Genomic DNA, 18,832 nt, shown 5'->3' with positions numbered 1-18,832 from the left:
ATAGTGGAGTCCCCTGACCATGACGGCCTGATGAATTAGGCCTAGCCAGTTTCTCCAGCAAGTAATTAGTCAATTAGTCAGTTAAAACTGATTGTTGTAGAAAAACTTTTCCCCAATTGGATGATACATTTTGGAATAAAACCCTTCAAATCCATTTTGATAGCAAAAATGTTGTAAATATGTTACACATTGATTTTTGATACTTTGATACTGTACATAATTACAGGTCTAAACATCACTCCCAAAGCAGCTGATTTAACAGAACATTGCTTAAGGGTGTGTGTCATGTAACCTTTACTTGTGGGTGAAACCACCATCAGACAACTTTATCAAGCCAGCCCATAAAACATCAATTTTCAAGAGAATGTAACTCTTATTCTAAACAGATGTAGTGTGAGTTGTGTTTGTTTTTGAGTTTCCATTAATATTAAAACTGATGAGAAAAACTTGATGGGCATAATACAAATCCACATTCTCGGAGCAAATTGATACCAAAACAATGCAGAAGGGAATTTAAGATGCTTTCCCATCTCTCAATTGTTTATCATTTTTTATTTATATTAAACATATAAAACAATGAATAAATATTTGAAATGATCTTGATGAATGTACTTTAAGAAGGGCCTTGTCTCCAGGTTGCCGGTTCATTCAACATTCATTCCTTCAACATCTTTCATGAAGCCTTTATCTTTGAGAAAATGTTTGGATGCCATCAGTTACAGCTGAACAAATGTGACAAAAACAGGCAAAATGCCATAATGTAACTATAAAACAGTTTATTATTTTTACTCTGACAGAGAGTACATTGCAAAAATGTGGAAATTAGCAGTCTAACACATTAGAAAGATATTAGAAATGTCTGCGTGTCCGTCTCATCAGTCTGCCCACACCATCAGACGGCTTGCGGCTTATTTTTCTTCACATTTTTCCTGGGGAACCTAAAAAAAAAAAAAAGGGAAATCCAAATGAGTTCTGGCTGCTTGATGACCCACATTTATCCCATGTCCTTTTAATCCAAATGGGGCTCATTGTTATGTTTATTTTACAGGTCCAACTCCAAAACATTTATACATTTTGAAAATTAACTGCTACTTGAAGTTCATTTATCAGTATTTCATGATCAGTATTTCAAGGCCTTAGGTTGACGTAACTTCAACAGCATTTCAGTAGGAGTTGAACTTAGAAGAAAGGAGTCGTTTTGTAAGAGAAGGTGTTTGTCTTTTCAAACCGTGTATATCACATTTTAGAAATAAACTCTTCCATTTGTAGTTGGGTACACCTTCATTCACTTATAACAGGGATGGGGGCAACAGTACCCTGTTTTCAAGAGGGCTTCAAGTTCTGTATGAGCACTACTGAAATCCACCTATCACTGTCTCATTGAAAGCTGACTTTGTATCCTACTTGTAAAAACCCTTGAACCAAGCTAAACCACAGAAAATGCACTGTACTATTCCAAATACACATGGATGTCAATGGGAAAATCAGCCAATGTTTGTTTGTTTATCCTTGATAAGTTGAATTTATGGAGATTTCTGCTTTCTGAAGGATACTGTCAATTTGAAGTCGGCTCACGTCTTGTTATATAATCACACATTTATTCTCTTGGTTACAAAATGAGTGCCAACACCTCCCCTCCTCTTACTTTTTCAACTTGGCTCCAGAAGGTTTTGATCCCGTCTTCAGTGATGCCTTCTTGTCTTTTTCTGTCCCCCCTTCTTTCTGCATTTTCCTTCTCTTCTTCATTCCCTGTCCTTTTTTCTTCTCCTTTTCCCCTTTCTTCTTCTTCTTCTTCTTCCCTACCGCTCCTTTTGGTCCATTTTCTCCTTTCTGCCCCCCCTCCTGCGTTTCTTCCTGTCCTGTCCTGTCCTTTCCTTTGTTGAGTTCTTCTTTGCCTTTTTTCTTCATTAAGAAGCGAGGAGTCGTGCAGATGGTGCTTCTCTTGGGAGGTTTCCTCTGGAGCTTCTGCTTCACTTTGCTGAACACAAATACAGCTTCAATGTTACAACTGCGTTACCATAATTGAAAACTTAACACCAAAACATGACCGCTTACTACAGAGGGATGTAAGAGTATAAATGAGTAGTAAACACAATAAGAGTAAAAAGCACATCACTCTGGCATCTCTGGTTACTGTGGAACTTAATTCTGACAGTCAGTCTCCTTATAAGAAACTTACCTGTGTATCTTCTTGAAGCCCACCATGTAGTCAGGCACAGGACAGCCAGCTTGCTTTATTACATTAGCAATGCTGTAGAGGAGAGATGCAAAGATAGAGAAAAAAACACAGTAGGCAAAGAGTAAATTATAGAACATGTCACAGGAAAAGAATAAACAGCATTTCAGAGTCACAGAAACAGTTATAACTACATCTTCCATCTGCAAAGGAAATTAACTCCCAGTTTTTATGCTTATGAGCTCTTAAATCCACGTACCTGCGCAGCAGTGGCTTGTCATCCTCTGTGAAGAAGGTGACTGCCTTCCCCTGATGTCCCGCTCTGCCAGTTCGCCCTGAGAAACAGGAGAGAGAATAATATGAAGAAAAACTGATCAGCAGATAAGAGGGAAATGGGAGGGAAATAGGTGAAATACGGCGACACAGGATGATTTCATCATTAAATATCTGATTGATTGTATCCGAGAACTGACCAATCCGGTGGATGTATTCCACAGCGCTGGTGGGGAAGTCGTAGTTCAGCACGAGGTTGACGCCTTTGAAGTCGATCCCTCTGGCGAGCAGAGCCGTGCAGATCAACACCCAGATCTTACCGGAGCGGAAGCTGTTCACTACGTTGTCCCTCTGGGAGAGAAACGAACGAGCCGAGGAAGAGGACGGTCACTACCATGACATATGTTACTGACGGTGTATGGACTCATATGGACAGTGTGTGTGTGTGTGTGTGTGTGTACCTGCTGCTGTGTGCGGTCTGCATGGATGACGTCTACGTTGATGCCCTCATACACCAACTCATGGAAAAGCTCCCGCGCTCGGTCTATAGACTGGACAAACACCAGCATGGGTGGCAGGAAACCCTGAGGTGGGCAGCACATGGAGCAGGATGGATGAAAACAAAAGAAAATGCTCATTACTTGTATTCATTCAATGTTTTTTCTTTCTTTCTCTCATGTTTTCCCCCTCTATATCAACTGTTTAAGTTTAAGACAATATTGACTGCGTCCAATTAACTTGTCAAGGTTACTAATGAACCCAGTTTGGATTTTCCTTTCCTAACCTCCATATCATTGAATGTTTTACGATTTTATGTTTGTCAAACCTATGTGTTGTGCAACTAATGCAAAAAAAAAAAATGCATAGGTTTGCTAAGTCTTCCTTTGTCACAATCAACCTCATATCCAGAAAAGAGTCCTCGAAAGACACGATTGCATGATAGTCTGGCTCAGAAAAACGCTGAAATTTAATAATATTAGGCCAAACTACTCCTTAAGAGCTTGAAAAGTAATCGTTCTCGTGTGTCCGTACTTTTTTGATGATGTCCCTCATGGCCAGGAGTTTTCCGTTTTCCGTCCCGACAAACAGCAGCTCCTGTTCCACCGTTTCCACCGCTGTGTTCCTGGGAAGATCATTCACACAGTTTTTCTATGTGAAAAACCGATAAATCCTACAAAATATGGAGGTCTACAGAAGCAGGGCACCGTGGGAAAAGCCTTACCTGTGTCCGATGTTGACGGACACCAGGTTGTCGAGGTTCAGGCGGCACCACTGCTCCACATCTTGCGTGCAGGTGGCGCTGTAGAAAGCCCTCCGCACCCTCGGACCGGAGCAGGCCAGAAACACCGTGGCCAGCTGCTCCCTGAAGCCCGACTTCCCGTCCTCAAACAGCTTATCGGACTCGTCGACAACCAGCCACTCCACACTGAGGGCAAACAGACAGCCGGTGAACGCGCCATTAAAACAAACAAACAAAGAAAAGTCAGAGAGCGACAGATGAAACGTTACCTGCTGAGGTCGAGCGCTGGAGGATCCTGCTTGAGGAGGAAGATTATTCTGTTGGGAGTACTGACGAGTATATCTGCAGAGAGAAATGGAAGAGAGATGGAGGGTGAGGAAGAGTAATCTGAGAGAACAGACTTCTACATTCTGCCTGAATTTGTCTTACCGTATTTTTTGTTTGACTGAGGTCCGTATTTCTTAGCTGCCATGGAAGCCTTGTCAATGATGTGAACTCTGAACCCCAGTCCGTCTGACAGACGAAGCAGCTCTCTGTAGGTCTAAACATAAAACAAAGAAAGCTATTAAAAATACAACTAAATGTGAGCATGGGTGTGTGCGTTTAACCAAGGAGAGAGGAGAAAAAGTGAGAAACTAAGCAAGTGACTTTTTATCCATAATCTGCTTTAGCCTTCGTAAATTTTGCCATGCACAGAATATTTGAATGTTTGTCTAGACCATAGTCCCTATCGCAAACAGACCTGCTCCCAATCAAGAGGCGCCAAACCCTCTGAAATCCCTTGATCTTGTGATGTGAAATAGCCAGGAGAGCAAAAAGACCCAGTGTGTGTGTGTGTGTGTGTGTGTGTGTGTTCTGTACCTGGCTGGCCAGCTCTCTGGTTGGGGAGATGACGACGGCTCTGAAGCCCAGGTTGGCCGGCTGTTGGAGGTGAGCCAGCAGCGGGAGACAGAAGGCCAAAGTCTTCCCAGATCCAGTGGGAGCGCAGGCCAGCAGCTCCCGACCCTGACAGAGACAGGAGACACAGGGGGAATCCCAATAACTACTGGTGTTATGTTAAGAAACCACTGAATGTGTGTGTGTGTGTGTGTGTACTCACATGCATCATCAGTGGTATTGCCTGCATCTGTATGGGTGTTGGGGAGTTCAGTCCTGCGTCTCTGAGGTTCTGGAGGACTCGCGGGTTCAGTCGATACTCGGACTGCAGCTCCTCAAACGTGCACACAGGGTCCGGCACGTCGCAGCCGTGCACGTTGATGCGGTGCTGTGCACGGATGCGGTTCACCTAAATCAGTTGAAGACAGAATGAACTGTTTAGCTCTAACACAGGCGACATTACTAGTGAGGATAGAGCATTTACACTGTGTTTTTATCGGTCGACATGGAGACAAACGCTCGTCATAATCACATGAAACCCTCGGTGGAAGAATATGCGCCGACTATGCGAGCACCTTTTCCTGATGAAGGTGCTTCAGTCTCTTCAGGGACGTTCTCTCCTTCCCGTCCTGGGGTAGGTTTTGGATCTTTCTGTCCAAAGAAGACGTCCAGCAGATTCCACTTCTCTCCGTCTCTTCCTCTGGTCCCCCATCAGCTTCAGCTGTACAGAAGACAGCGGACAGCAACACAGTGTTTAATGCTTTAACTTAGTTCTCTTTGTTAGATTTGAAATGACAGATGGGGTTTGTAATCTGACAGCAGATTCAATTGGTTTTTCAGAAATACAGAATGAGCAGTTAGAGAGCTACAGCTGTTTTTGCACATGGCTCCCTCCATTGCTGGATGGCAAAATTATCTGGTCATATTAAAATCACATTCATTCAGAAATTAAACTAAGTCCATTTGTAATCAGTTGTTTAAGACTGAACAACAGCAAATTAACTATGAACCACAGCCACACACTACCTTCTGTCTCCACCTCGCTGCCTTTCTTCTTCTTCTTTGTCCTCGTGGCTTTCTTTTCAACCTTTCGTTTCCTTTTGCCTCCAGCATCAGTTTCCCCTCTTTCACTGTCCAGCTCATCTTCCTCTCCATCCGCCTCCTCTTCCTCCTCCAGTCCAGTCCTGATCTGGGCTCCATTGGCTGGCCCTGTGCCAAAGTAATCGATCCCAGAGAGAAGATCTGAGGACGCTCCCCCACCTTGAGGTCTCACCACCTGAATTACGTAGCATAGAAAAGACTGCAGTTACTAAAGTCTGCATTTCTGTATCAAAATGTCTCACTTCAATTATCCACTAGCAAATAGCACCACAATTAAACTGATGAAATACTGGTTAAAGGTAGCTAGCCTCCTCAAAATGCTGTGTTGTCAAAAACTTCCAAAGCGAACATAGCAGCATGCTTTCACACTGGCACAAATCAGGTTAAATTAGTGAAAAGATAATTTAGTGACGATCTTATTCCAATACATCAACAAGTGGACATGTAAATATTACCTTAAAACGTTCGGCATCTTTACCAAACCTCTTCAAATCAAATTTTGCTCCTGCTCCAAGCTTCCGAAACAAGTCGAAGGCGTCCATTGCTCCAGCATGGTGTGGATCCAGGCATCACTAGTCAACAACCACGTCATCAACCCGCGCTTCCTGTCACAAAGCGGCCATGTCGCCCTCTGCTGGCTGCGCCCAAAACTGACTGAGAAAAGGCTTCATCTCACCATGGGGTGATTCTATCTGATTCTCTATCTGATCTCCATGGAAACAGAACAGGGGAATTACAGTAATCAGTGGTGGGAACAGTACTATGTCCTACTCATGTATAAGTATTGTTACTTTGCTGATATTTTACTTACGTCGAAGTAAAAGTAGGATACTGGTCTAAAAATCTACTGCAGTAAAAGTTAAAAAAAAAAAAAGTAGCTCAGAGTAAAAGTTACCTAGTTACTTTTGAGAAGAGAGAACAAAGTTAGATGTAATCTTTCCCATGCAGTTCTAAAAGAATGAGAGAACATTGTTCAAACTAGATTCTTTAATTGGAAAAATTGGAAATTACAAAAAAAAAAAAAAGTGCAAAAACCGTTCATTGTGAATGGCTCTACAATTGGCCAGTTTCTGATGCTTATGGAGAGCCACAAAATTTGTACTCTGTAATGGATGTGATTTAAAATGTAGTGAAGTACAATACTTAAGTTAAAATGTACACAAAAAAGCTACTCAATTACAGTAACATGAGTAGAATGTAATTAGTTACTTCCACCCTGCTTATAATGTACTTTGCATTGCACATGACTCTGATTCTATCTCCATAAAAACAGAATCTTCTTTAAATATGATTGTACATTGGCTGCAAAATATGACATAATTAAGTGAACGCAATTTAAGTAAATTGCAGTGTGCAGAATACAACTAGGTCATCTATCAACCTGTTCATATTTTGCACATTTGTCATTTATGCATCTTTTGCTATACATGAACCTAAAGGTCTGTAAACATAAGGCAAACAATCAATATAAACACAATCTTGATTTTAGAGAATCATGAGTATATACTATTGTCTTTTAAAGACTATCATTAAATGAACTGCATCCATTTAATACTACTTACTATAATATTTGCCCTGAAATTACATCCAGGTAGAGGAGCTGAGTTTATGTGGATTTACCCTCCACTACATCATGTGTGACTATGCCAGTGCAGGTACAGTCCTGCCACCTTGAATGTGTACTTGTAGTGTGTTTATTCTGTCATACATCACATTGTCTGCACTATAGTCTCATAAAGTGTCAGCACCAATTAACCAGTTCAAACTCCTTGTGCACCCGTTGTACTTGGCAAAATAAAGCAATCCTGACTCTGAAGACTGTTGCTAAACCTCTAATCTATTCGTAGAAGACTGTTCCAGCAAAGTTCATGATGTTAATACCTCATGAAAAAATATGTTGTGTTTCTTCATGAGGAGAGGAATGAGGATTTTTTCAGGTAGGATCGTGACTTGAAGGGGTGCAAGTTGCTGCTTTCGCTCCCCATTGTGCAACAGGTGCACATGAATGTTTAAGTAAGGTCAACTTCAGGGTAAAAGCACATTGCAAGAGAGAACAAACAAAGATTTCTCTGATACAAACACCTACATTCTCATGTTGAGTAACTTTGAAACCAGGCACAATGTTAACGTTGTGGTAAATCAGTGTATATTTATTGTTTTGTATATCTGATCTGCTGTACAGATATCCAGTCTGTAGCGTCATCATTGCCATGTGCATGATGGGCAATGTAGTGTAGTCTATGATCTTTGTGATACTACACAGAATCCATGTTACACCATGAGCACAGTACTGTCATAACTCTATATTGTATAACTGATAATTCGACCTGCAGTACAGATGTCAGTGTAACACACTGCGTCAGCTCTAGGTCATACAGTCATACAGTTTACATGATTTTGTGATATTGTTTCCTCAATTTGAATGTCTCGCTTCACCTGGCCTAATCTTGCATTATACCATTCCTATGGTTTTCCATTAATGTAACCTCAATTCATTTTTGTTACAAAACGGTTTTGTACTGCTGTATCTCCCACTCAGTCAACCAGATGCTGTTTGTAGTATTGACATTTGGTTCAATCTGGAACAATTTGTATTACCGTACATCTGTCTGAAATCAAGTGTAAATTAAACCATTTGATTTGAAATGATTTGATTTACTCTTTAAATAAAATTCAGTCTATGTCTATTTGTGTATCAGATATTGATCCATAAAAGAATGTAAGTATAGTAGAATAAATAATGAGAGCATATCAAAATATATCTTCAAGACTCCACGGACTTCAAGATGTCTTGAGATTTATATAAAATTAGGTAAGATAGCTAAGATACAGCAATGGCTGGTTATGTAATCTTTCTCCTCAGTCACCACTTGGCTGGTTTGTGGTTGGACGCTCCTCCTCCAGTCGTCCCGCCCGCTTTGATCAGTCCCGACCTGAGTGACCGGCCCGTGTCTTCAGCGGGCCGGTGGCGTTACAGCTGGAGATTTGACGTTCAGCTCATCACGGCTCTTCGCAGCTCTTTAGCAAATCCTCCAGGAACTCCACCACCACCTCTTTACCGGTCTCCTCCCCTCCCTCCCCTCCGACCTCCAACCCCTTCAGTCTATTCAGGGTCTGCTGCAGACCTCCGATTCTCTGCTGGGGGTTGGCACTGTCCCCCTCGCCGTCTTTCTCTCCCTCTGCCCCCTCTCCTCCCTCTTCCACTCGAAGATATTTGATCAGATGCTCCTTGATGCCCCTCCCCTCCTCCCCGGCCAGCGACGCCCCGAGGGCGGGCATGTCCTGTGATTGGCTGATGCCCAGCAGGTGTAAGAGCGCTTGTGAGAGTGTGTGTCGCAGGCTGGCGCAATAGCGGTACTCCAGGAAGTCGTTTGTGTCTTCGCTGTTCTCGAGGGCGGCGGCCAGGGAACGCCACACGCAGCCGAACCGCTCCGCGTCTCCGTAGCAACCTCGCCGGGCGGGGACTGAGAGGGCGGCGGCAGACTTGATCCGCACCTTGAAGTTCTTACAGGAGGTGACCACACAGCAGAGAGCGGAGAACGCATCACGAGACCAGGGGGCCGAGTCTTGGGAGAGAGAAAGAGAGAGAAAAAACATTAGCAACATTAAAATGAAAATTTATATCTATATCTTAAATGGTCATTTGACAGGTACATTTAATGATCAATATCTGTGTGCATTTACCGAGCGGCAAGGCAGGGTTTCTGAAGGCGTTTCCCAAGGCGTAACAGGCATTCCATCGGACCTTCATGGTGGCCTCTGATTGGACGGTTTGCACCAGAGCGCGGACTGCGTCTTCCAGCGGGCGTTGGAACCCGGCGCGGGTCAGCTGACTGTGACGCAGGAAGTGAAGCAGGTTCCCCAGCGCCCGCACTGCGTTGGACTTCACCTGGGAGGGTTGAGGAGGAGGGAGCAAGAACCAATCAAAAAGAGGACTAGAAAACAATGTCATCACGTGGCAGAGACTCACTGCTCATGGGCTCAGCACTAGAATCTGATTTCAAACATCAAGACAAAAATAAAAGCATCTCACCTGCTGGTAAACTAAAAACATTTACAAATTTAGACAGTTATGTGCTTTGCATATAACTCAGACTGAAAATCACAAATAAATGCATTTTGAAATAATAATAATAGCACAACAAAATGCCCCAAAAGTCAAGGGGTCTGAATACTTGCGCCTTGCTCTTATGTGTCAACAGTTGATTCCTCTCACCCTGTCCTTGTCAGCCGAGGCTCGGGTGGCCGCCTGCAGCATCTTGAGCAGCAGCATGTCTGATAGCTCTTCTTGGAAGTCCACACCTACACTCTCCCTGATAACGAGACAGAGAGATGTAAAATTTCTAAAAAGACTTGTACATTGATCTATTTTGTGTGTGTGTGTGTTTTGAGCTGATGCATGCAACAACAAAGATAAGATCCTTTGATAATTACATCAAGAACATCTCACAACCAACATGTTTTCATCTCAGAATTATCTCTGAAATTAGCCATTCCTTCCTTTTTTCTGATGTAGAAAACCGGCTTTCATTTCTTCAAAATCAGATTATTGCATTGTACGGCTTTCCAGCTGTCCGAACACTCAACAGTCAGCATTTAGCGTCTGAGTGGTTTCTTACATGTTCACAATGAGTGTGTCTGTGAGATTGCCCAGGGACCAGGCTGCCTTGGCACGGGCATTTGGAGATCGATCATCTAGGGCGGCGAGGATGGTGTTTGCTGTATCCGCCACGAACATCACATCCTGAACAGAGACAAAAAATTAATTTAAAAAAAACACTCACATCCTGTAAAACAGATCCTCTGTACTTTTTCCAGACCTTAGTCTCTCGGCAAGATTTTAAGATTTTGGTTGGTTTTCAGTTTGCTCATAGTTGCTGGTCAATGTAACTGTCAACTAGGTCATATCACTCTGTCTGAAGATTACTCTGCATATCAACAAATATGTGGATCTTGGGAGCGGGTATACAACTATATCAAATGTATATTCATATGTGTATTGGGACTCCAACAGCAAAATATCCTGGTTTTTTTTACAATTCCCAAATTATTCAAAACTTGGAAACTGTCAAATTCATTTTCCATACATTCCCAGACTTTCACACGAAGTCAAGGTTTATGGGTATTGTAGTCCGTACCTCTCTCAGACAGGGAAACAGGATGTAGACTCCCAGGGCTCTGACTGCTGCGGTCTTCACCAGATAGTTTTCACTGTAGGTCAGCCCCAGCAGCACAGTGATGCACATCATCTGCCTCTTTTCCTGAAAACAACATCATACATCATACAATGACATTTAACCATGTGACATCTGCTGAGATAGAAAGGAGGCAAACCCAAGGGGAACTCACAGGCAGCTGTGCAAAGGCCTGTGGCAGTATGGAGGACAGAGTATCACAGGCGCTCGTCTGTAGTGTGGGATGTTGTTCATTCTGCAGAGCTGCATTCAGCGGCCCACTCAAGACATCAGACCAAAACTGCACCACCTACAATGTTCACACACGAGTAATCAAAAACACATTCATATTTCATAGTCTTTTTTTAACCTGTAGCTGGCCATTTATTAGTTTCATATCATGACATAGAGCACATTGCTAAACCTTTGGTGGATTTGTCAGTTTATAAAAAAATAGCAAAATAGCTGTCCTTAGGGTCTTTGCATTTGCTTTAAGGGTCATTCAGTGTGGACACTTAAGGAGTATTTAGGTGCAAATTAAGTGTTAAAGTGTTAACTTAAGTGCTGAGGCTGATTTCCTAAGTCGCGTCAATTATTTTCTTCCTGTGTAATAACAATTTGAGTTTGGTAATTTTGCATCTTAGATATTTGACCATCTCTGAGCAAATTAACTGGTCCGTCCTCATGCTGTACATATATATAAAGAGAGTTTGTCATTACTTGGTTCATGGGGACCCTGGAGCTCTCAGGGACGTTGCTCTCTGCTCTGTACTGCTGGATTACACTCGTCCCCAACTCCTCCAGTAACTGATGGAAAGAGGATGAGAGAGATAGGGGAGGCACACATATTTAGTCACACAGGTGGTACGCTTCATTTACAGGCACCTGACAGATATCAGTGCACAGAAATGAGCCTTTCACAGATATGGTGACATTGTGTATATTTCATTCATAATGTAAGTGTATAAGAATCATTTTGTTCAATCGCTTATAATGACATTTAAAAATGGTCAAATTTACACATTACTTTTTAGGGAGAAAAAAAAAAATCAGTGCAAAAAAAGAAAAAAACAGAGAAATGGTAAAAAAATAAAAAAAAAAGAGGGAGTACACAAACCAAGCGTAGTGTGGAAGTGACAGATGGGAGGAGGGAGAAGCGGTTACCTTGGCTCCCTGGAGCTGTATGGAGGGGTCCGTCTCCCCGAGGCAGCGAGCGCTCACCTGCCCAATCTCGCACAGACATGCTTGGGCTAGAGAGAAGTAGCCGCGCACCAGGTGGGCTAGAACCTGAAACGCACACATCACACACACTTCAAAATAAAAAACATGCAGACTTACCAAAGCTCTGTATTTGAAGACATTCTTTTTTTGTTTTGTTTTTTAATCATCACTCACCTGCAGGGCCTCCAGCCGGACGGGCGTGGGCTCCAAGGCAACAGGTCCCCCTGCTCCCGCCCCCTCGCCGTCTGATTGGTCCTCTCTGGGCTGAGTCACCAGCGAGACACACAGCTGCAGCAGCCAGGGCGGGCCGGCCTCCTCTTCCCCCGGGGTGCGAGGAACACGGGGCGAGCGTGTGTTTGCGGGCGTGTGCGAGTTGCGCTGGGAGAGTGCGGCCGGCGCGCGAGAAGGCGAGGACACTCCCTCTCTTTGCCTCCAGCTGAGAGCAGAGTCCTGCGGCGTGAAGGAGCCGGCGCTGCTGCTGCCCTCTGGCTGCCGGAGGAGGAGCTGCACCTCAGGGAGAGGAGCCTGAGTCGTCACCAGAGCCCCATAAAGTGTCAGGACTGACACACGCACGTTCACGTCTGAGGGGAGAACAGCAGTGTTAAAAAGACACCTGTTTTACAAACCTGAACTGTGCTGTTATGCGCAATGGTATCTTTTCATCCAAAATACAGACCTCTATGGCGCACATAGGGACGCATCTGTTTCCAGAGTGGACTGAGCAGACCAGGTCTCAGGCGGTGGTAGGGAGCGTTGCCCACCAGGTAAGCAAGACACTGTAACATAACAATAATGCTTGGGGGTCATTGAGGGTCTAAGGTTGGGAGTGGTGTCATTTTTCGTTTTATATTTACTGTCTTAAAATGTGGGCATGTGAAGCCCTTTGAGACTGTAACTGAGGGCTATACAGAGCTATACAAATAAATTTAACTTGACTTTCACACAAGTTGCACGCTTAATAGCTGTGGTTATCCAAGAGTCAAGATGGCGCTCATGTGGCAGGAACTTGTAGCCGCCCAGCAACTGAAGGCATGTTTGGGTGCTGCCACTGTACAATGAAGACTGAACTCTCACCATCAAAATAACTAATTAAGGCTTTTTATAAGAGTTTTCTGTATTCGAACTATGGGGAAGAAGAGGGGAAGACAGTGGAAGACACGAGAGAGAAAACTCAAGACTCCACACACACACACACACAGCTGGAAAGCCAGTGCACTCAACCACTCGACTATCAATGGACCCCAGCTAGTGCTATCCTTGGTGTCAAACCTGGAAGTAAAACGTGTTTATCAAGTGTGCGCGATCGTACCTTTATGACCTGCGTGAGTGTGTGAGCGGAGGTCTCAGCCAGCAGAGCCAGGCTGAGCGCGCGGTGCAGCTCTCTGACCGCAGTAGCCAGGGAGAAGGAGAACGGGGTGTAAGAGGTGCGAGGAGACGCCGTATCTTCAGCCACGCCCAGGAACTGACGGGAGCCCTCCAGCATGGCGGACAGCACCTGAAGCGCACACGCACGCACCTGGAGGGAGAGAGGAAAGGGCAGATGTTACAGATGCATACGTCTAGCAATATTACAGAATAACAACATAACATGGGCATAATGTGTCCAGCAGAAACCTAAATGGTTCTTCTTTAGGAGAGATAATTCAGTTATCATATTTATGACAGTGTGAGTGAGTGTTTTACCTTGGGCGAAGGGTCCTTCAGTATAATTGTGAGGAGAGTGAGAGGCGGCGGTCCTCCAATAGGAGAGTCCGGGATGAAGGAGGACCAGTAGCCGTACAGAGTCCGCTTCTCCACTCCTTTCACCACCGCCAGCAGGCAGTGGAGCGCTCCCTGACGCACACGAGCGTGGTAAAGCCTGAAGGAGAGAAATATTGAGCCGATAAGTCACCCAGTGAATAACATCTCATTGGATCATTCACACCAAGGTAGCTCTGTTGCAGAGTGGCAACCTCTGCGTGCTTTCGCTGTTAGCTAGCTTTAAGAGAAAAAACCCAAACAATTAAAATGACTGGTTCCTAAAATGGATGGATATTTCAAGTAATTATCAGAGGTACAAAACTTTCAGAAAGCATAATGTATTTTGTCACTCAACCGTAACTTGTGAGAGCTTTTTCAAGACATCTTAAAGTTGTAGTAATGCAGTTGCATGACAATATGGATACTGATACAGGTTACTGAGAGGTGAGAGCAACTCAAGAGCATCTGAATTTGCAACATCAGAATTGTATAATTTTGAGTAAGTTTCAACAAACAAATATGAATTTTCACAGACACATTTTAGCCTTAATTAAATTCAAAGACTTTTAACCACTCAACCACCATATATTAATTTAATTACAATTTTCAACCCTGAATTCAAGCACATCAAGGAGCTTGTGCAAACAGCTGCAAATATAATTTTGCGAAGGAAAAAGATTACATTAGAAACATGAAACTGTTTCTAGTCAAATGTTTCTAATCAAAACCTATCAAATTCTTTAAATCATACTGCTCCAAAATCATCTTGCAGCACTCTGGGTGTAGCAGACAATTTACAGTGCTGATTTTTTCTGTTTTCAGGATGCCCTGTTGCATGATCTTAACTGTGCAGATAGCAGAATATACTTTTAGTATTAAGTTTAATCTTTTCAGTCTTGTAGCTACGGCAAAAGGCACAATAAGTTCTTTACGCAAGCACGGTGCTGCTGGCAAAAAACAGATGTTCTCAGTGGAAATATGGCCTTAACTGTTATAATGTCACATGGGATTGCGAGTTTCTGTACCTCAGTTTGCTCTGAACACCGCCTTCTGGGTCTGAAAACTCTGAGTCTGAACTGGTCCTTTTCCAGGAGGGGTAGAGAGAGGGAGCAGAGGGTTTAGACCAGGACTCTCCTTCACCTCCGCCTCCCTCTCTTCTTGCTCCTCCTCCTCCACCACCACTTCTTCCCCCTCCTCTCTGAGGCACAGGCACTGCCTCCCTCTCATCTTCTTCTCCATCATCCCCTCGGTTCTCCTCTGTGCCCGTCTTCTTCCCCTTCCCTTTGGATTTTCTCTTTTTATTCTGAGGAGAGACGTTACACCCAGGTTGTATTAAACATCACTTTTAGGTGGAAGCCTCTAGAATGAAAACCAAAAGGAAAGGAAAAGCCTGTCTTACCCCTGAGGCTTTGGCTGGTGCGGCAGCTTCCTTTGGCGGTTCAGGCGGTTTTGGTGCAGAGAGACCCTCGTACTGAGGAAGAGGTGCTGGGTAAAGCACAGGTGGCCACTCCACACTCACACCTGGCGCTCCCTGGAACATCAGCCTCTGCAAAATGCATGTTAAATGTCACTAAGTTATCACTACAATATACACCGTCATGCAGTATTGACAAGACAATGATATACCAATACAAAAATCCACAAGTGTGTGAGAATTGTGCACCTTTAGTGTGGCCAGTACAGACCCAAGCTCCTCCCCTCCACCAAATCTCCACTTCCCACCTGATAGAGAACACTGAAGCCCCTTCAATGCTGCTTGGATCACCTGGACACAAGGAGGGGGGGGGGAAGTGGGTCACATATGACTGAAAGGTTTTTTTTCCCCTCATAAAAATGTTCATTACGACACAGTGATAATGCGTACCATGCAGTAGAACAGCTCGTCGGTGTTGGGGGGTTTGGGTGACTGCAGTGTTTGCAAGAAGACTTGGAAACAAACACTTCTGTATTGATCGTCCAGAGGTGGCTGACCAGGGATCCTGAACAGAAACACACACACACACACAATTAAACCAAGAATCAACATGTCAATAAGCATAGCATTTAGCAACAGCAGTGACAATAAATTCCCAATTTGTGGCCTATTATGCTAGTACAGAGGTAGTAAACTCCTTAAGTATTTGGACAGGAACACACAGATTTTAGGCTTCATATACTTTTTACTTTGTATGCGAAATTACAAAATCACTCTAAGGTTAAAGTGAAAATGGTCAGTATTGATATTAGGGTATAGGGTATATTCAGCCATATTAGATGAAAAGTTCACAAACTACACACGTCTTGTATATGGCATCCCATTTCAGGTTTCAGATTATGTACATTCAAATAGTCAGATTATGGCAGTTTTCTTAAATAAGAGAGATTAAGATAAGGGGAGGCAGAGAGTTGACTAAATCAACCAGTGCTAGTTCTATAAAGTTATAATGGTTTCTGAATGCATTTCTGTTGCCTTATGTTCTTATGGGGTGCAAACTTCTCCTGTATAGCTCATTTATCGACTGATCATACTTTTTTTTTTTTTAATGGACATTTTAGCTAATACCAGTCCACACACAAATACAGCTAATGAATGGAGATTTTGGATGTAACTGTTGAAGCTGGACACACATGACACACAGACAAACATGCCTAATATGGCTATGGCTACTGGCTAAAGGTGTACGGATGCTAAAACCCACCTGAGACAGATGTTGGCCATACAGGTGAGAGCAACGCGGCGTAACTCCATATCCGGCTGAGATGGAGAGCTGTACAGCAGCAGGATACCATCCTCACCCAGTAACTCACTCAGGTGCTGCGGACAAGAAAAATCACTGTGTAAACTAAACCCATGCACATTATTATAGCGGAAAACTATACTCAGTCATCATATACTTCAACACACTTTCCAAGTACCAGCACTCACCTTGTGGCACTGAGGTCCATTCCCATACACTGTTGTGGAGAGCGCCAGCAGGATTTCTGAGTGTGTCCATGTGCTGCACACACTCAATGCGTGGACAGTGTAGCTCACCAACACATCCAACGTCTGCTCATCCATTATTACCTAAAAAACAAGACACATGTTGAAAGCAGCAAATACAAAAAGTAAGACAAAAAGGGTTGTTTTTATAGGAAATGACCAGGTACACCAGGAAAATACTGTTCCTGTAATTTTACATGTGTGTGAAAATACATTAGATGGGTATATGTAGCCTATACTGTAGGTGCTACTGTTATTAAAGCATAAGTTTTACCTTTAGCTGATTGAGCAGATGGTGCACTAGCTGGCAGAGTTTGATGACCAGATGTTCTTGACTCAGTGGCACAAGACAGCTCGCATGTTTTAGCAGAAGACACACGTCCTGAAATGAAAATGAAGAGGCTGAGCGCTATGAAGACCATCTTTTCACAGCAACAAACTCTTGATGCCAAAGCCAGCATGGAGAAATGATGAGTGACAGGTTCACGGACGGTCGTGTAGATCAGTGATTCTCAACCTTTTTCATACCTAATTTAGTCCACATTAGAGCCACGGACCCCCATTTGATGAGATTTTGTCTCTCAGACCCAAATCTGAAAATATTTTTATTGTTAGATATGATTTTGTCCAGAATTCCATTACTATCTGTATTGTAGGTAGAGAGATAACAGTGGAACTATTATCAAAATAGTCATTCTTCTACATTCTCTCATTGTGTTAACTTTAATTAAATAATGCTGAAGTTTAACGTTTCATCAATTTGCTGGGGACCCCCTGGAATCCTGTCAAGGACCCCTGGTGGTCCCCGGACCCCACGTTGAGAACCACTGGTGTAGGATATGGTGAGGAAGAGTCCAGAGATTACGTGGGCGCACAGTGACTGAGTCTTAAAGAGGGCTGATTGATTTAGGGTGTCAGCTGTTTGGAAGAGGCTGTTGAGGAGGCAGGCAGTCTTGGCCAGGATGGACCAGTCAAGTCTCCCAGAGGAGGTTTTGGACAGAACTGCTGAGTCGTCTATGGGATTAAGGTGCAGAGTGTGGACAGAGATCTGCGCTCATATGCATATTGCTGAAATTATAATACCTTATATTTGTTCAGTGCTAAAACCTCACAATTCATATTTAAGAGGTTGAATTGGCTTGTGACTTGTCATCTAATATTGCCTTGGCCTTTCTCACAACACAACCACTAACCATATCTTATCTGAATATTATAGTCTAGTCAGAGGTTCCCAAACAGGATCCTTGAGGTTCTAGGGTGTCCCTAGCAAAATATCTGAGTTCAATTTCACTGTTGACACAATGAGAGGAGGAGGAATGACAGCTGTGACCAAAAGTTTCACCCACCTACAACAAACACCTTTTCATATGTGGGTCGCTGAGGAAAAAGTTTGGGGGTCCCTGGTCTGACAGGTAGCCTAAACGTTACCGTCTTTCCCAGATAAACTGTAAAAATAAATAAATAAATAAAAATAAAAAAAACAAATAAAAAAAGATGGACGTACTGAGTCTGACGTCACCCATAGGTTTCCAAGTTACTAGAAGCGTTAAATCTATCATAAACACGTCACTACAAAAGCCAAAGTTGTTGTCGGTTACCTCTGGTCGGATATTGATGTTGGGGTTAAAGGTTTTGTTGTAGTTTTCGGAGATGAGCTGGTCGAACAGCAGGTTCAGCTCTTCCCTCAGGTGGGCTGAGTCTCCCCGCAGGGACCTGAGCTTTGAGGCGCAGCGGGCGAACTGTTTCTCGGCGTCCGACTGGGAGCTGAAGGGCCAGCCCTCCGTCCCCAGCGGGGTGAAGGGGGCCGCGTCGGCCGACAGAGCTACCGGAGGGAAGACAGGGGCACCGGAGGGGCCAGAAGCCGGTGGCAGCCCGGTTCTAGCCGCCATCTTCTGAGAACGAAGGGAAGTATTTTTTTTCCTCTTCCGGTATTCTTCTTCTTCTTCTTTTTGTTTAACGGCGGCTGTTATCCAACTTTCAGGTGCATTACCGCCCCCTGCAATGACGCTTTCATTCTACATGTCTAAGTTTATAACAACAAACACAAAAACTGAATCCTACTTATTAAC

At 43.6% G+C, this 18,832-nt stretch overlaps 2 protein-coding genes across 3 annotated transcripts; both read right to left on the bottom strand.

The window, feature by feature from the left end:
• Window positions 1-636: 636 nt before the first annotated feature.
• ddx52 (DEAD (Asp-Glu-Ala-Asp) box polypeptide 52) lies at window positions 637-6,222 on the bottom strand. 2 transcript variants are annotated; one of them, XM_071898202.2, is made up of 15 exons: window positions 6,122-6,222; window positions 5,589-5,841; window positions 5,141-5,280; window positions 4,789-4,974; window positions 4,551-4,694; window positions 4,119-4,230; window positions 3,959-4,031; window positions 3,672-3,875; window positions 3,482-3,572; window positions 2,911-3,033; window positions 2,650-2,800; window positions 2,436-2,511; window positions 2,180-2,251; window positions 1,646-1,978; window positions 637-938 (listed from the first exon to the last, which is right to left on the bottom strand). In XM_071898202.2, the coding sequence occupies exons 1-15, from the start codon at window positions 6,206-6,208 to the stop codon at window positions 893-895; spliced, it is 2,091 nt and encodes a 696-aa protein (XP_071754303.2). In that variant the 5' UTR covers window positions 6,209-6,222; the 3' UTR covers window positions 637-892. The 2 variants fall into 2 exon arrangements, with proteins under 2 accessions (XP_071754303.2, XP_071754302.2); XM_071898201.2 differs by having other exon boundaries at window positions 638-938; window positions 5,141-5,286; window positions 5,592-5,841.
• A 1,567-nt stretch (window positions 6,223-7,789) lies between these two features.
• heatr6 (HEAT repeat containing 6) lies at window positions 7,790-18,652 on the bottom strand. Its single transcript, XM_078286851.1, has 20 exons — window positions 18,362-18,652; window positions 17,038-17,145; window positions 16,707-16,847; window positions 16,480-16,595; window positions 15,666-15,780; window positions 15,465-15,566; window positions 15,201-15,347; window positions 14,827-15,104; window positions 13,745-13,919; window positions 13,371-13,577; window positions 12,738-12,837; window positions 12,236-12,642; window positions 12,005-12,127; window positions 11,561-11,647; window positions 11,016-11,150; window positions 10,805-10,927; window positions 10,286-10,410; window positions 9,883-9,979; window positions 9,351-9,555; window positions 7,790-9,232 (listed from the first exon to the last, which is right to left on the bottom strand). Exons 1-20 carry the CDS (start codon window positions 18,650-18,652, stop codon window positions 8,667-8,669), a joined length of 3,648 nt encoding a protein of 1,215 aa, XP_078142977.1. The 3' UTR covers window positions 7,790-8,666.
• Between the last annotated feature and the right edge of the window lie 180 nt (window positions 18,653-18,832).

This window comes from Centroberyx gerrardi, chromosome 11 (assembly GCF_048128805.1).
Source record: "Centroberyx gerrardi isolate f3 chromosome 11, fCenGer3.hap1.cur.20231027, whole genome shotgun sequence".
Taxonomy (NCBI): Eukaryota; Metazoa; Chordata; class Actinopteri; order Beryciformes; family Berycidae; genus Centroberyx; species Centroberyx gerrardi.
The sequence above is the reverse complement of the archived record's forward strand: the minus strand, read 5'-3'. Positions and strand labels throughout refer to the sequence as shown.